We start from the raw sequence: 18,569 nt of genomic DNA on the forward strand, positions 1-18,569 counted from the left end.
TCTAGAGAGAGTAAGGAATCAAAGCGCTGATGATGGACTTAGGTACAGTCCCCGCAAGGGTCTCTGGAGGTTAATACTTCAAAGGAGTTAGGAGATACCTACCACTCTAACTGCATTTGGTGACATTTGAGAAAAAAAACGATGGGACGTGGAACCTTCACCTTGTCAGTAATTACATACAATTATGTTTGATTATTGATGTCTACCCCCCCCTTAGACAGTAAATGTACTATCAGGTTAGGGTAGGGGTAGTGAATAGAAAAAGCGCTTCATCCTTTTCCCTAAAGGCTGAGAAAAGAAATCTCATAGTCACACAGATTGAATCACAGAGATTGATTCAGAAAGGACCCAACTTGATCTGTTACTTTAGGCAGAATTTATTCATTCATCATCAATTCAAATTATCTTTTGATAATTTGTCAAATAATCTTTATAGTCTTTTAAATTGTTTTGGTGGTATGTTCTTTATGGCATAGTGGTTAAGTGTATGAGCTTTGAAGCCAGACAGCTGGAGTCCCATCATGTCCTGTAACCATCTAACTGCGCAACAGTTGATATAATATGCGTGCAATGATAGTATTTTGCTCTCAGAAGTCTTATGAGGATTAAAAGAACGACCGTATCACTAGCACCAATTTAATTACCACCATCATAGCAGCTAACACTTATAGGGCACTTGAAACTGTGCTTTGCAGATCTTTCTCTATAGAATCTTTTTTTTTTCTGGGTTCCTCATCTCTCAAAATGGTATCCTCCTCCTCTAACCTGTAACAGTAAAATGTAACAGTTAATCTTAAACCAGTCTATATGCTTGCTAAGTTTTTCATCTTGTATGTGTTGGATCATGGTATTTCCTGTTTCTAATGATTTATATTTCCAAAGATTGTCACCTGTTAGGACCCTTTCAAGGCGATGTCAGCTGTGTCATGAGGCCTTCTCTGGTAGAATTTTTTTCCCATCCCTCCTGTATTAGAAGGAATCAGTGTATTCTCTGTTTGCGCTTACAGTTTTTTTTTTTTTCTGTCATCGTATCTCTGATATTCTCCTGTAAGTTAGTGCAAAAGGATCTGAAGTTTTGAGGCCATGTCATTTTTTATCTATTTTACCTATATGTGCATTACAAAGTAGGTTCTTAACTAGTGAGATTATTTAATGAAAATATTTGCAAAGATGATTAACTTTAGATTTTAAAAACTCTATTTTATAGATTAATTATAAGACACCTCAGCCTATGGGAGAAGTATATTTTACAGAAACTTTTGATAGTGGAAGGTTGGCTGGGTGAGTATTCATTCAATTCTCTTGATTTGTTTTCTTTGATTTAATTAGCTTTTTTGAAGTTTTTGGTTATGGGCCTATGAAAATTGCCTCTACTACAGATCTATAAAAAATGTTAAAGTACTTTATTTGACAGTGTAAACCAGTACCTTATCACATTTTTGTTGTTGATAGAAATGTTTAACTTGAAGTCATTTATATAAAGAAAATAACACCAATGAATTATGAGAATAGTAAAAATTTATGACATTTCTTCATTCCTAAAGACAGATATTATGAATCTGATTTCAAATGACATTCAAATTACTGTTCCATTCTAAATATTGGTAAAAAAAATAAATGTTACTATTTATTGATTATTTACCAGACACTGCCCCAAGGGGATAGGTAAATACTATCTTTATCTTCAGTTTACAGGTGAGGAAACTGAGGCTTAATATATCTTAAATATGATCATACAACTAGTAGATTGTGGATTCCAAATATGATTTAACTGTAGCCTTGCAAGATTCTATATGGGCATCTTTGTGCAGCCTCTAAGCATTTATTTTTTAATGAGCAGTGACTATTGGGTAGTCTTTTGTTATATTTCCAATATTCATTGTGTCTATAAATTGCTGGTTTTATTTTTAATGATACATATTTGCTTTCATCTTTATTTACAGGTGGGTCTTATCAAAAGCAAAGAAAGATGATACAGATGCAGAGATTTCCATATATGATGGTAAAATATTTATTTAAACTTTCGAGAAAACCAGTATGAGTCCAGAGTTTGCTAGCTTTTGAGATTATATTTCTCTTAACTATATGTAGTCCGGGGCCCCATTGTGCTTCACAGCAGAATGTTCAGTCCTTTGTCTCCTTTCTGATATTTCTGAAAGTCTCTGGGCGATCCATGCTTAAGCCACCATCGGGTTTCCTAACTCGGAAGAGTTGAATTTTCATTCCATTGCAGTTAGTCACTACACGTCCAGCAGCAGTATTTCCCTGGCTCCCGCTGTTCTCTGTTGTTTCATCTCAAGCATGGGCACACTTATATCAAGTTGTAACTGAGGACAAGATTGTCCTAGCCAGAGCAGAATAGAGGGTAATTTATGAGAGCTACAAGAAGTGTGGCTGCTCCTGGAGCTCGGATCTCAGGGCCTTACATCCACTACTATTGGGTCTCTGCTAGGGTTATCTTGAGGGTTAACCATAGAAAGAAAGGTCCTGTATGCAAGAGTCATCTTTTCTTCCCCAAGAGGAATTTTTGGAGTATGAAGGAAGAATTTCTTTCTCTTTGTAGTCTAAAATCAGCCTCCTCTTTGGTTGTATCCTAAAGCAAGATCAGCCTCTTCTCAAGGTGCCTGATCATGGGAATTCCCTCTCTCAGAGGACCTCATGCCCATAAGGATGTGACCTCACACGCAGACTCCAACAGGCTATTACATGAGAACAATAACAAGAACAGTACATGAGATAATAGCATGTGTAGGATGTCACCTATTGATTTCCTTTTCATAGTTTATTTTAGTGTGAGATGAAGATTGTACCTGCATGTCTCCCTTTGCAGTGTTCTCCATCCCAGCGCTTCCTTTGGGTTTGTATGTGCTTATATTCTCCATAAAGAGCCCTACCATACACGGATCAAGGAATATTGCATTTAGTCTAAATCCATTTAGAGAAAAGAATAATTTTACTCAAAGAAGCAGGAAGTCTGCAGAGATCTAATGCACCCTAAAATATACCCTATATAATGTGCAGAAATGCACATTATTAAACAGAATGTTTGGCTTAAAACATCTGTGTTTAGGGATGCCGGGAATGGCTCAGTCAGAAGAGAATGCGAACCTTGATCTCAGGGTTTTGCATTCAAGTCCCACACTGGGGGTAGAGGTAACTGAAGCAAAACAAAACAAAACAAAATATTTAAGTAGATATCTGTTTCACATTTGTATTTTAGAAGAATCCATTGAGTTTCCTAAAATTAAGCTATGGTCTATCTTACAAGTGAGTTTAAATATCTATTTCTTGCTGGACAAAAGTGGCTTTTAATGTTTAAATGAGTTTTTTCTCCAGTTCAAAATGAAAAATCGAACAAGCAAGCAAAAAACCAAACTTATCATCCAGATTTGGTCTATAGTCTCATTAAACAAATATCCATGAAAATAATTTTCTCACAAGTTAGATTTAGTGTAGTTTCTGAATGGCTTTTGTCAATGTCTTGAAAGCAACTTCAGAAAATATGGAATCTGTTAAAGTTCTAGATCCTGAAAATGGTATTTTGCGTATTGATAGTAGTAGCATTGTTTACAAAGTGGTAGGTTGAGATTAATAATATTAGATTCTTTTGCAGGAATATTATTCACAGTAGTTAATGGCAGCTTCTTCAGGTGCCACCTGAATAAAGCTCATTCTGAACTTTTCAGGAGTAAGCACACCTATGACACATGCTGGGATACAGAGTTTGCATTTGGAATAAACTCACATTTTCCAGATTGAGTTATTAATAAAAGTATAAATATTGAATAAATACCAGTTATTTAAGTGACCAATTTTCAGGATGTAAAACCATGTGAAATCCTTTGATAATTTTTATTTTCACCAGAATTGGGATTCCTGGGTGGCTTAGTTGGTTAAGCATATGACTTTTCGTTTCTGCTAAGGTCATGATCTCAGGGTCATGGGATGGCAGTGCACTCAGCATGGAGTCTGCTTGGGATTCTCTCTCTCCCTCTGCCCCTTCCCCCCGCTGACACACTCTCTTTCTCTCTCTCTCTCTCTCTTTTAAAATAAATAAATAAATAAATAAATAAATAAATAAATAAATAAATAAATAAAAAAAATCTTAAATTTTTTTTATTTATACTCGAACTTCTATTCACTGATTGCCTGGCTATGTGATCATTTAATAGAAAGTTATTGATTATTTGGAATTGGGGAAAACCTCTTGTCATTGAGCAATAATTTCCCTGTCACAACTTTTCTAAAAGTGCTAGATGGTGCCTTTTGCATAGCTGATAAATATATGTGCATAATTGCAAGAAAAAAAACCAAGATAGTTTTAAAAATTATTTAAATATTCTGAAGATCCTGAAGATAAAATTATTATTTCCTAAAAGAATACCTTTTGTTTTGCTGAAACCACAGGTTAGTAGTGATAATACAATTTATTATCAATGTGAGAGAAAAAATATCAAATGAATTCATCTTTCTTAAAGAGGTATAGTATAACCAAATTAGGGAGAGAAAAAGGAATATAAACCTATGAACTTTTAAAAATGCATTTTATAGGGGATCCCTGAGTGGCTCAGCGGTTTAGTGCCTGCCTTTGGCCCAGGGCGCGATCCTGGAGTCCCAGGATCGAGTCCCACGTCGGGCTCCCGTCATGGAGCCTGCCTCTCCCTCCTCCTGTGTCTCTGTCTCTGTCTCTCTCTCTCTCTCTCTCTCTCTCTATCATAAATAAATAAATCTTTAAAAAATGCATTTTATAAAGCCCAATAAATTCTGCACAGTGATAGACCAAAAAATACTTTCTGGCTCAGGACTGTTGAGGTTCTTGCACTGTTGGTTTTTTGTTTTGTTTTTAGGAAGGAAAAAAAGTAATATAAAGAGCAATAGTGATTCATAAGTGCCTGTCAATATTCGAAGTTGGTATAATACTGGAAAATAGCTAGTTTTTGCTAATTTGATTGTCCTTGGAAAAGGCAATACCTATAATTCTCAAAACTAGAATATTTTATACAAATTAATATTGATTTGGTTATTTTCTGTTCTAAAAAAGGAAAAGTCCAACACAGAACTTCTGGGCTACAGGCAGCCTGTTGAACTTTACAAGATTTGTGGCCCATGATCTAATTTCAGGAGCTTTCTGATCTAAAACATGGAAAATCCCAGCCCAGAGAGGAACTAACCAAACTTTACCATATTACCGCTACGTGCTTATCCAGTGCTTGCTACTTTCTTGGCCAAAAGTTCTGAGGGCTTATTGGCCTAGCCTGAGAAGGTGACCTTAACTGGTGTTCATTAGGCATACGGTTTTCAAAATGCCCACAATAACTTTTTTAAATTTATTTTTTATTATTTTAAGTTTTGTTTAAAATAAATTTTAACATAGGGGCTCAGACTTAACATACATAGGGGCATAGACTTAATATAGATGCTCAGACTTAACAACCTTAAGATCAAGAGTCACATGCTCTTTCAGCTGAGCCACCCAGGCACCCCTAAATCCCTACAGTAACTTTGGCAAAGTAAGAAAAGTAGCTGATGCGTACCATATATTTCAAAATAAATCACTTGTTGCAAACTGTTTTTTTTTGTGTGTGTGTGTTAAGGATGCTCTTTATCTTATCTGTAATTTAAAAATATCTCATTCTGTTTTATTTTAAAGATTTTATTTATTTGTTCACGAGAGACACAGAGAGGCAGAGACCCAGGCAGAGGGAGAAGCAGTCTCCATGCAGGGAGCCCCATGCGGGACTTGATCCCAGGACCCCTGGGGTCACACCCTGAGCCAAAGGCAGATGCTCAACCACTGAGCCACCAGGGCCCCCTAAAATATCTCATTTTAAAAATACAGTGTTGATACATCCATGTGACAGACCACATTTTGTAATTTCATGGATTGAAAAGGCAGAGAAATATAGTCCAATTTTAGTTAAGAAAATGGAACCACTCTGATAGGAGCCGAAAAGAGCAGACATGCATACAGTTGCAGATATTATTTCTTGTTTTAAAACTTTATTTTTCCCAAATTAGCCTTCATGAGAAAATTGGTCACTGCTGGTTAGTAATTTGTAAGGCAGTGTTTTGAGTTTTAGTTTAATTGCTTTGCTTTATATTTTAGGAAGATGGGAAATAGAAGAATTGAAAGAAAACCGAGTGCCTGGTGACAGAGGGCTGGTACTGAAATCTAGAGCAAAGCATCATGCAATAGCTGCTGTATTAGCAAAACCCTTCATTTTTGCTGACAAACCCTTGATCGTTCAGTAAGTTGTATTGTGTTTTTCAGTACTTTTTCTGAAATTTGTATTAGTTTTATATATTTTGGCTTCTGATTATAGCTATGATGGTTATAAAATGGGCATAAAAATCCAGATTTCGATTTCAATTTCACTTACCTAAATATACAATGCGTGTATACACCTAGATCCTCTGAGGATTTGAGGGAACAGCAGGTTAATTTAAAAATTATGTAATATATACTGTTATATAAAAAATTCTGTCACCATAGGCTGCATAATACAACAATCACTGTTTTTATTTTAACTCTTTTCTTAAAACTACTTGCTCTGCAGATATTAACTTCAGTAAATTCAGACTAGAACCAGAAATATTACTGTTAAACCAGTTATAAGATTCAGAGGAAACAAATTTCTCTTAGAAAGAATACGCATATGTAGATCAGTATCTTCCAAGCATAGAGCCCTTTTATTTTTTTACTTTTTAAAATTTAAATTCAATTTAATTAACACGTAGCGTATTATTAGTTTCAGAGGTAATTTAGAGATTCGAAGTCGCATAGAACACCCGGTGCTCATCCTATCAGAGGGCACACGTTTTCAGAGACAGTCCTTCTCTCCCCTCCCCCACAACGTGACATAAACTGGCTTTATGATGATGTTGCTTATATGTGTACTGTCATAAAATCAGGTATAAATTCCTCAAGATTCACCTATGTAAAATGGGTATAAAACAAAATAAATCTATACAAATCGAATTACAAAGCTGATAAAATTCATATTAAAAACAAAGAAAAGAAAAAACATAAATGTTATTTTTTCCCTTATGTTAGAAGATTTGGCTGTCCAAAGTTAAGTACAACACAAAGAAATATCATTACCCATAAAGTATATCACTCTAGAACCCCTTCTTTTTTTTTGTTAATATGTTAAACATGTTCCTACGTAGTATAACTAGAATGCCATTTTGTATTTTAGAATTTTTTGGAAATATGGCATTTGGTATAATTGGCTTAATTTTTCTGTTGTGTTGTTTGGCTTTAGTTGCACTCTCATGTCCATAAATCTAAAATTTTAAATGTCAAAGATTATATGACTATTATTTTAACAAAAATATTTTTATAAGTACTTACTGGAACTAATATTTGAGCTTGATATTATTTGTCATTATTCAGGGTTTGGTTTTTCTTTTTTCTTGGAAGTTTGAAAGTAATCTTATTCTTTTGAAACTTAGTTGAATATAATATCACTTTCTATTTTGACTGTGGCTTAAATGAAAGGGTAAAGAAGAGTAATAGCATAATATTTTGAGTAAAATGAATCACATTTAGTACTTGTGAAATTACTGAGTAATTGTGAAATTATATCTTGAAAAAAAGAGGAGGATGGCCAAGAAAAATTGAATGGCAGTCTTTGATATGCTTAAAAATAACTCAAAGAAGGAGAGTGAATGTCTTAATATTGATAAAATGAAATGGGATAAATAGATTTTAAATTAATAAAAATACGATGAATTCATAATATAACTTTGATCTAAAGCTGCTTTTCTCAAATGGTGTATGCTAATATGCATTATGGGATCACGTAAGTTTCAGAAATGAAGAGTGTCCTATCTGCAGGCCTAGGGAAGCGTATTTGCTTGCGCTTTAAAGAGTTGGAGAAGTTCTGTGTGCAAAAGCCTGTTTCTGACTTCAGTACTGTGTTTTCCAGAAGTATCTGACCACAGAACTTTCCCCCTAACCGTAATTACTGCCTCCTAGGACAGTATGGGGAATGATGCTCTGACTCAAAATAAGAGGGCCACATCCTCTTACACGTCCTCCTTTTCCCGAGACTAATGACACACATTTCACTGATCTCTAATCTGTGAATCATTTATACTGGGCACAAGTTAATGATTTGAAAACTCTGAAAGTTTGCAGTGTTAAGAAATAGACACAATAATTGGATCTAGGCATATTACAACCACAAAGCTATGTTTATATTTAGAGACACAGTTTACAAAATTGTCTTTTTCAGTTCTTAACGTTTTCACAGAACACTTTGTCCTTAGATCACCTATAATAAAACTATATTTTTATTTTATTTTACCTAAAATAATGAACATTTACTGTTAATTGCCCCTGTGCACCATTTCTTTTACTTTATAGTCTTTTTTTTTTTTAAGATTATATTTATTTATTCATGAGAGACACAGAGAGAGAAGCAGAGACACAGGTGGAGGGAGAAGCAGGCTCCACGCAGGGAGCCCGATGCGGAACTCGATTCCAGGACCCCGGGGTCACGCCCTGGGCCTAAGGCAGGCGCTAAACCGCTGAGCCCCGCAAGGGTCCCACTTTATAGTCTCTAAGAACATGTTCCATGAGAAAAAAATTTCTTTGTCGCTGCTTAGAATAAAAATAGTGACAAGGCTTTGAGGAAAACAAACTGTCCTTTATTTAAAAAGTAGAGAAGAACAAACCCTTTCTTCTGTTCATAAGAGCAGCTAACATTTTGGGCATCTGTCCAGCGCCATGTGTGGCATTATCATTTAAGCAATCACAGTCTTTTGAGGTCCTCAAGCTTGAGTAACTTGCCTTACCCCAGGTGTCGCTAGAGTAAGTGGCAGAATTAAGAATAAACCTCAGGTCTCTGACTCCACAGTACATGCTTGTAACCACCGCTTGTAGGCTTCTTGAGAAGCAGAGGAGAAAGTGGGGGGAAAGATCACCCCATAATCTGGCAATGCAGGCAATCACTTAAAATTTTACCGTATTTCCTTTGTTCTTTTCAGTGCAAAATATATACACTAATTAGGTTCAAACTGTCAAGAGTTCTGTATGCTATTTTTCTGTTTATTTTTACTTTTGTATCACTGAAGTTTTTTTAGAGACATTTTTAACTGCAGCCCTTCCTTAAAATTAGCACTGGTTCCTGTTGCTTCTCTGGTTTTCATCTCTTTCTTTTAATTCACCAAACCAAGTAAACAACCATTTTGGTTCTTACTGGTTTTCACCCTGAGGGCTCTTTCATTGATTATTTCACATGTAATTCATCAATTTACCAAAAATTTCTCCCAGTCTTCCTATGTCTACTGCCTAAACAAGACTATTTCCTTTACAAACACAAAACAACAAAAAAATCTTTTGCTGAAAATCACAGCGCTGCAAATCCATGAAAAGGCTCTCACATCAGCTTACTCTTTCAGTTGTTTTTCTGTATTTCCTAACTGCTAAGGTCTGAAAATAGTCCAGGTTATTGATTGAGATCATGAAATCTCCTTGCTGGAAGTACTTAATTAAATGTACAAGTTATTTAATATGGTTTAGATGTAGTTGAACTAAAATACAAATTAGTGAACTGGATGTATCTATCAGAAATGTCTTAGAAATCTGTTACTATAGCTATGGTCCTCATCATTTTTGCTTTTTTTTTTATAAAGAAATATGCATAGTGTATACTTTATCTAAATTTGAAATTTCCTATTATATTTTTAAAGTATCTTATTCTTAATTCAGCAGTTTTGATGGAAAAAAGTATTTCAATGAGTTGGTTGGCTTTTCTATAGTTGATGGTAATCATTCTATTTTTAATATTTTAAGGATGTGCATAGAAAAAACATTTCAGCTTATTCCCTAATGTTGTTAGATATGCCTTGTGAGAGCTTTCTGGTAATGTAAAAACATTTATGTTAAATGAATTGAGAGTAATACATAGATTTTGAAGAGCAATTAGCAATTATTTATCAGCAGTATGATTCTTTTTCCCTTCATTTAGATATGAAGTAAATTTTCAAGATGGTATTGATTGTGGAGGTGCATACATTAAACTCCTAGCAGACACTGATGGTTTGAATCTGGTATGATATTTTAATGTTTAAGAAAACCTTATTAAAGTTAATATTTTTAAGGAGTAATTAAGAAAACTGAAATTTCTGTTATCAACTGAAATCAAAAAGAACCTTAAAAATCTTTAGCCAGGGTGAGTTTGTATAACTTTAAGAGTGTGCCTTTAAGTTTCATACGTAGCTATGATACTTGATGGCATTGGTTTTTTTTGTTTTTTTTTTTTGTTTTTTTTTTGATGGCATTGGTTTTGTAATCTTTAACAACATAATAAAGTTTGCCCTATAATACAGTAAAAAAATACCATGGTGCTTATAAATGTCATTGAGAGATCAGTTATTATTATTATTATTATTATTATTATTATTATATTTATTTTTTTTACAAATTAAGAATCGAAAGTTTGCTCAGATAAGTAAAATAACAGAGCAAAGCAGTAAAATGAAATGGCCAAAGAACCTCATAAAAAGGGTGGGCCGGTTCAGGAGTTGGCAGTCCACAAAAAAATAACCGGGTTAGAAATGTTTTCATAATGAAGCAAATGTATTGGGTTGGAGACATTTCTTGTCGCATTCTTCTGCAGGGCGGGGGGCTGTGTCGGGGCTTCTGCGTAACAGAATAAGGAAAATGGAACACCGGTGACATATTTGTCAGAATGCAGGGCCATGGCTAGGCTGTAAAAACATGGATTAGAGAATCCATGTTACTATTATTAAAATTAGTTAAAGGGGAGGCCAGTGTCTGTTGCAATGTATGTTGAAGCTCTTGTTTTGGGTACTGTAAGGGGACTATGACTCAAAGGTATAATGGCATAACAAATGCTCAGCATTTTTCTAAGCACTTTATCTGATTAACTCAGTTAATCCTCAGAGAAACCTTATAAGGTAGGTACAACTATTACTTCCGTATATGAGAGGGAATGGGAACAGGACAACAAAAGCTAAGAAAGTTACTCAGGACCACATACAGCTGGCTAAGTGGCAGGGGTAGGATTTGAACCCCAGTATCTGACAACATATCCCATGCTTTTAACTAATGGACCAGGCCAAATAAAAAGAAACTACTAGTAGTAAAACAGGCAGCGTGTCTCTGTGTCTGTTTTTGTGTCTGAATCTCTCTTCACTCTGTGCTCAGGAAGGTCGTTTCCTGGTGTTTTCTTGAAAAACAGTAATGGGTAATTATTGTAGTCTTAAGGTCATAAGTATGCTTTCCTCTATACTTAATTTTCTTTTTTCTTTTTTTTATACTTAATTTTCTTAACAAAATATTAATAGTACAGAGTTACATAAAGTAATTAAAGCTTATTGTGATGTTGCTAGGGTGGTTTCAGCTTCTCCTACATTTTCAGGAAGGAAGGAGCATGTGCATTTTTTAAAAATCTGTTTTTGAAGTAAAAATGGTCTTTTCTCTACATCCTTTATTGTCATTTGTGTCAAATAATTCTTTGGTGAATTAGCATTTAATACATTTTTATGACCTCTACTCAATTGTATACAATAGGAAGATTCATTAAATTCTCTAATTCTGGACTAATCCCAACACTCATCTCTCTTTGAAGGAAAACTTTTATGATAAAACATCCTATACCATTATGTTTGGACCAGATAAATGTGGAGAAGATTATAAACTTCATTTCATCTTCAGACACAAACATCCTAAAACTGGAGTTTTTGAAGAGAAACATGCCAAACCTCCAGATGTAGACCTTAAAAAGTTCTTTACAGACAGGAAGACTCATCTTTATACCCTTGGTATATCCTTTTAATTAATTAACTCAAAAATATTTACTGACTACTGACATTTTCATGGCAGGTGCTTTGGGAGAAACCAACATGGATCCTACCCTTAAGGAGCTTCTCTTTTCAGGATAATTATAATGCTTATAGTGCAGGTAGAAAGTAAAGTGCCGTATGAGAGGTGCAGATGAGGTGAGAGTTCAAAAGCAATATTACTTCCAGTTTGGAGACTCGGAGAAAACTTAGTAAAGGAGATTATATATGAAATAGTCTTAAAGTGTGGATAGAACATGGAAAATAAGAGGAGAAAAGGATGTTTCAGGTGCTGTGACATTAGTGGTGCCGTAAGAACAGGAAACTGGAAAATAAGGTGAAAGAGGAAGTCCTCGATGCTAAGTGAAGAAGCTTAGACTTTACAGACCGTTGTGATTACGGTTAAGTCCTACCTCATGGTTGTTGTGGCACAGATATTTAAACTTTGAAAGAGAAAACATTGAGCAACCATTATGTCCCCATACCCAGCTTTGCTTTAGGAAATAGGAGTTTCCATAGACATTAAGGGGAAGGAACATTACAAGGGCTTGTTTCTCCTCTTCCCAAGTGCGTATGGTTGTGGAACTTTGATGTTTCCATGATTGTTTAAAATCCTAGCACATCGGAACCTGACTAGACAACTCTATCCAGGACTAAGGTATTTTATTTATTTATTTGTATTTATTTAGGTATTTATTTATTTTTATTTTTTTATTTATGTATTTATTTATTTTTAATTTTTTTTTGGTATTTTAGTTTCCTTTCCAAAGACTACAGTTGTAGAAACATTCATGTCATCTGCCAAGGCAATGACCAATGACCAATTTTACAATTTTATTTTTAATGTCAGCGTTGATACCCAAGAGCTTTTTTTTTTTTTTTTTTTGAAATTAGAAAACAGGAACTGGATGTTTTGGGGCACATAAGCTCTAGAAGTAGTGAGAAATTATAACTAGAACAGAAGAAATGAATTTCATTGGACTTTGTACAAATTAGGTGAAAAGCAACTATATCAAAGGCCGTAAGTTTATGTGTTTAGAAACCACAATTCCATTTTCAGGAATTTATCCACAGAAAATAATCCAGAAGAAACAAAATGCACTATGTGTGAAAATATACTGCAAATTTAAAGCAGCTCGAATCTTACAGTGGGAATTTTACATACGAGAATAATAACTGGAAGTATTTAGCAACAAGGGAAAATGTTTATAATTTTAAAATGTTAAAAGAAAATGAGATTCAAAGTGGAGGTACATCATCATAGTGGCCATTAGGCAATTTATGCAAACAGAAAGACCAGGAAAAAAAAGGATTAATTTTCATTAGTTACCTGGCACATAGCACATACTTAGTTTAGAGTCATCATGTGAGGTGAGAAGTTTCTATTTTACCTTAACTTAGGGTAAGTAACTTGCTCTAGGAAGTAAAAGTAACTGGTAAGACTGGACTTGAAATTCAAATCTGACTCTTAAACATTTTTTTTCTTACTACTATACACAAAAACTTTGTTGTATTCAGATTATGGAATGCCTTTTAAAACAATTTTCCATATTACTATTATATTTTTATAGCATCATTTTGTAGTTGTTTTAAGAACCTTACGGAGTACCTTTAAATTAAAGGCTTTATAATCCAATGCCTTTTATTGCAAATTCATGTAAAATATTTAATAACAGTTTTAGACAAAGATGGCTTTTCACATATGAATACTTGTCAGATGTTTTTTTGTTTTAACTAATTTTTTAAGAATTTCAGTTGCAGAATCTATTCAGCACATTCTTTTCCAGATTTTTCTTGCAAAATGCCTTTTTTTTTGAATCAGGAAAAATCTAATAGTTTTTTACATTTAAGATCTTACTCTTAGCTCTGCTTAAACCTTGATTTTTCCCTTTGTGTAGTAGTATAGTTTTATACTCTTGGCTATAATAGAAGAAGAAATATTGGAAGAAAAAGGGAAGGGAGAGAACATTGAGTGTGTTTGTGTCATTTGCGTTTGAGTATAAGTTGCAGTATTTAATTCCGAGCTAAGTAATTTGGGGTTGTAACTAAAACCTCTGGAAATTGGTCTTGCCTCACAACTATTCCTTCAGGAAGCGGTGGCCCACTTACTAATTAAGTCAGGATGGCCCTGACATTCATTGACAGCTCTACTGCCTTAGTTTACTGAAAGGAAACCCTAGGTATCTGTTTTCATGTACCATCCTTTCCAAAGACACAGAGTTTATTAGTGACCCCATCTCCCAAATTTACAGGAAGAGGAGAGACCTTTTATTTTGTCATTACAATAGAAAAGGGGGTTCTTTATGAAACTTTTGGCTTGAGTACTTTTAGAGAGTTAGAACTCCCCTCCGAACAAACGTGAGTGTGAGCTTGAATATTTTCAGTCAGCCTTAAGATACACTACAGTGTATGAATCATTGAATTTGAAGTGTCAATGAACTTTAAAACTTTCTGGGAAATGGTAGTAATGTATCAATGTGAATTTTCTGATTTTGGTAACTAGATTGGCGTTACATAGGAAAATGTCCTCGTATGTAGAAAATATACATTAAAGCATTCCAGGATGATGTATATGAGGTCAGTAACTTACTCTCAAGTGGTTCTTGAAAAAAGCTCCTTACAGTGCACTTGGTGACTTTTGAAGTTTGAGATGGTTTCAAAAAAGTTATTTTGAAATGCTGAAGAAGATTGGGCTGCATTCTGTAATTACACAAAAGTGAAGTTGACTGGTTGTGTGAGTGCCAAAACTGACTTAGCTATTGGATATTCTTTACTTGAGAAGTAATGGAGGATTTTATTAAATTATTATTACTTAAGACAAAATTTTATCTTTGGTTTTAGAAAACATTATACCTGGTGATCTCAGGATGTTTTGATTTAATATATTGTAATTCCTCTATTTCTGGCTGAGAAAAATATTTACCCATGGAATTTAGGGTAATTTTATTATTTAGAAGATGGCCTTGAAAATGTCAGTCATTCTGATAAGTGTAATAATATATTTAAATTGGTCTTTAGTGATGAATCCAGATGACACATTTGAAGTACTAATTGATCAAGTAGTTGTAAACCAAGGAAGCCTCCTAGAAGATGTGGTTCCTCCTATCAATCCTCCCAAAGAAATTGAAGATCCCAGTGATAAAAAGCCTGATGAATGGGATGAAAGAGCAAAAATCCCTGATCCTTCTGCTGTCAAACCAGAAGACTGGTAAGCGAAGAATTCAGTAGCAAAGCATTAGCTGGTGTAATTCAGTAATGAGATACTGCATATAAGCGAAGTTTACAACCAGTGAAGCATACTCTTTTAAACATCAAAATTATATATTTTGACTATTTTGGGTGAAGTATTTTTCTACAATAGATTTTGTTGGGGCATCTGGGTGGCTCAGTCGGTTAAACATCTGCCCGACTCTAGATTTCGGCTCAGGTCATGATCTCAGGGTTGTGAGATCAATCTCAGGGTTGTTGGGCTCTGCACTGGGCATGGAGCCTGCTGAAGATTCTCTCTCTCCCTCCACCCTTATACACCAGCCCCCCCCCAAAAAAAAAACAAAATAGATTTTGTATATCCTTACCTTTTAATTATCTTAATTTTCATTTTAATTAATATTTTAATTTTATTGTCTTTTTCAATATTTTTTATGTTTCTAATGCTGAGGATAGGGAGGATTCCGTGAATCTAAAACACCAACACTTTAATTTTAATTCCTAGTTTGATCTTTATCATGTATACTGTATGAAATATATAGTCTTTTCAGTTAATGATTACTGGCTTTAAAATAGCCATATGTTCAAGATCGTGTACACCTATATAGGACTCACTCATACTAGATTGCTTAGCTGAGTATTTGTGTTGTTTTCATTCTACAGGATTAGGAGTTTTTTTTTTTTTCCTTAAATGTACTCAGTTCCTGAGTTCCCATAGCTCTGAGCTCAGATGGCAAGAGATACCATTTTTGTTCACCCTGGCTCATCCTAACTCACTCAGTTCCTAGGGGTTGGGAAACTGGGAGTGGCTGGCTGACTGGTTCTGGCTCAGGCTCTCTGCTGAGGTTGGACTCAGGCGTTCATCTGAAGGTTTGACTCTAGCTACGGGAGCATCTGCTTCACTTTTTAGCTGGCTTATGTGGCTGTTGTCATGAAGTTTCAGTGCCTCGCCAGGTGGCCTCTCCTTCTGGCTCCCCCGAAGGGAGAGAGAAAGTGCAACCACAGAAATTATAATGTCTTTTATAACCTATCTCTGAAGTGACCTGTCCTCACTTGAGCACCTCAGCTGATTCTGTTTGTCACATTTCGGACTAACCTGCCTGGTACATTTGGGAGGGGACTACACAAAGGTATAGATAGTAAGTATGATCTTATTTTTTATTATTTTAGAGGGGAAAGGGGCAGAGGGAGAGGGAGAAAATCTTAAGCAGGATCCACGCTCCATCTCATGAGCCTGAAGTCATGACCTGAGCCAGAATCAAGAGTTGGACATTTAACTGAGCCACCCAGGTGCCCCACTAACTGTGATTTTAAAAAGTTCTTTTCTTAGTTTAATGAGTTTCGTGTTTTTTTCCCATGATTGGGTGTTGGATTTATAAAGTGCTTTTGTATAGCCGTTGAGATGACCATGTGGGTTTTCTCTTTTATTTTTTTAGTATAGTGTATCATAGTGATTGATTTTCAATATTAGGCTAACGTTGCAGCAGTCCTCGTTGTCAGCAAATATTGACCTTTTTATATTTCCTGGATTCTAATTGCATGTAAGATTTATCAAAATATAATTTTCATGTAGGTTAATTCATTTATTTTAGATATACAGTTCCATGTGTATTGACAGACATGGACAGTGATGTAACTACTACCACAATCGTGATATGGAATATTTCCATCACCCCCAAAAGGTCCTTTGTATTTGTAATCAGTTCCTTCCACCCTTATCTCCTGTAACCAATGATCTGATTTCTGTCTTTTAGAGCTTTGCCTTTTCCAGAATATCCTATAAAATGGAATCATATGGTATATAGCTTTTGTTTCTGGTTTCTTTCACTTAGAATAATACTTTTTGAAATTCATCCATAGTTTCGCTTATATCAGTAGTTAGTTTTGTTTTAGGGATTTGTAGAGATTGCAGAGATTTATTTGTAGAGATTTATTTTATTTGTTCAGTCACACATTGATGGGAATTTTGGTTGTTTCCAGTTTGGGACAATTATGAATAAAGCTGTTATAAATGTGGACAGGGCTTTGTGTGAACATAATTTTTCCTTTTTCTTGGGTAAATACCTAGGAGCTGAGACTGTAGTCCTCTAAAAGCTTAACTGGGAATGGAACCACTTTCAGTCCACTCAAGCAGGTTTTGGCAAGGTTCTGTTTCTCAAGGGACTGAATTGTCATTGTTGGACTGAGAGCCTCAATTCCTTGCGGGATGTTAGCCAGAGTCCTCCCTTGGTTCCTTGCCAATCTAGGCCTCTCCATAGAGTAGCTCACAATATGATAGGCTCCCTTCAAGGAAGCAAAACCGAGTGAAGAGAGGGTGCAGAGAAGATGAAAGCCACAATCCATATTGGGTTGACAGTGTCCTCCAAAAATCCGTATCTACCCAGAACTTATGATTATGACTTTATTTGGAATTAAGGTTTTTGCAGATGTAATCACGTTAAGATGAAGTCATACTAAATTAGGATGGGCCCTAAATCCAATATGGTTGGTGTTGTTAGAAGAAGAGGGAAATTTGGACAGGTACACACAGGGAGACCACCGTGTGACAACTAAGGCAGAAATTAAAGTGATGCATCGACAAGCCAGGGAATGCCAAGTGTTGCCAGCAAACACTAGGAGCTAAGGAGGAGCAAAGAAGGATCCTCCCTGAGAACCTTCAGGGAAAACATGGCCTTATCAAAAATTTGGATTTTGGACTTCTAGTCTCCAGAGTTCTCAGATAATAAACGTCTGTCATTTTCAGGCTGCAGTTTGTGGTACTTTGTTACAGCAGCCTCAGGACACTAATATTTGGTCTTTTATTACTTAATCTTGGAGGTAACATCCCATCGGTAATTTCTGTTCATCAGTAGCGAGTTCTTAGATCCAACCCACACTCCAGGAGAGAGGAACACACATGGACATGAGGACTGGGAGGCAGGGATCGTTGGAAACTATTCCAGAAGCCCCCTGCCTCAGTCCTGGCCCATACCCATTCCTGACTGCAGCCTGTCCAAGAGCCTGAGCAGAGGACCCAGTAAGGGGGGTACCCAGAATCAGACACTTCAGTAATAAACATTATTTTTAAGCCCCTAAATTTTGGGGTTATACAGCAATAGGCAACTGGTGCAGGTATGTCCTCTCACTCTGAGGATTGTTCTAATTTTCTTAATAGAGAAGAAAGTCTTAAATTTTTATGAAGTCCACTTTGTCAAGATTTGTCTTTGATGATTCATGATTTTAGTGACTTACCTAGGAAATCTTTGCCCAAATGAGTGTTACAGAGATTCGTGCTTTTTTTTCTAGACAAATAATTTTGAGTAAAACTCTGTTCTAGGTTAATTGTATGTAGTGTGAGATCTAAATCAAGATCAATTTTTTAAAAAATATGGATGTCTAATTGTTTCAACACCTCTTGTCATTATCTGTAATGATCTGTGCTGATGACTCCTCTTTCATTTCTAGTATGGTAATTTGTGTTTTTTTTCTTGATGTGTCTAACTAGAGATTTATCAATTTTATTCATTTTTTGAAGAATTGGCTTTTGTCTTAGTTTTTCCCCTCTATTG

The 18,569-nt window shown here is 35.2% G+C and overlaps 1 protein-coding gene across 2 annotated transcripts in view; it reads left to right on the forward strand.

Annotated features, from left to right (window-relative positions):
• Positions 1 to 18,569, forward strand: part of CLGN (calmegin) — a 49,400-nt gene that overhangs the window by 17,949 nt on the left and 12,882 nt on the right. For both annotated transcript variants that reach the window (XM_072755210.1, XM_072755211.1), the window contains exons 3-8: positions 1,208 to 1,281; positions 1,944 to 2,002; positions 6,107 to 6,248; positions 9,978 to 10,059; positions 11,604 to 11,796; positions 14,833 to 15,022. In XM_072755210.1, coding sequence (XP_072611311.1) covers positions 1,208 to 1,281; positions 1,944 to 2,002; positions 6,107 to 6,248; positions 9,978 to 10,059; positions 11,604 to 11,796; positions 14,833 to 15,022 — 740 coding nt within the window. The remainder of the gene's footprint in view (positions 1 to 1,207; positions 1,282 to 1,943; positions 2,003 to 6,106; positions 6,249 to 9,977; positions 10,060 to 11,603; positions 11,797 to 14,832; positions 15,023 to 18,569) is intronic.

Source organism: Vulpes vulpes, chromosome 4 (genome assembly GCF_048418805.1).
Source record: "Vulpes vulpes isolate BD-2025 chromosome 4, VulVul3, whole genome shotgun sequence".
Lineage (NCBI taxonomy): Eukaryota > Metazoa > Chordata > Mammalia > Carnivora > Canidae > Vulpes > Vulpes vulpes.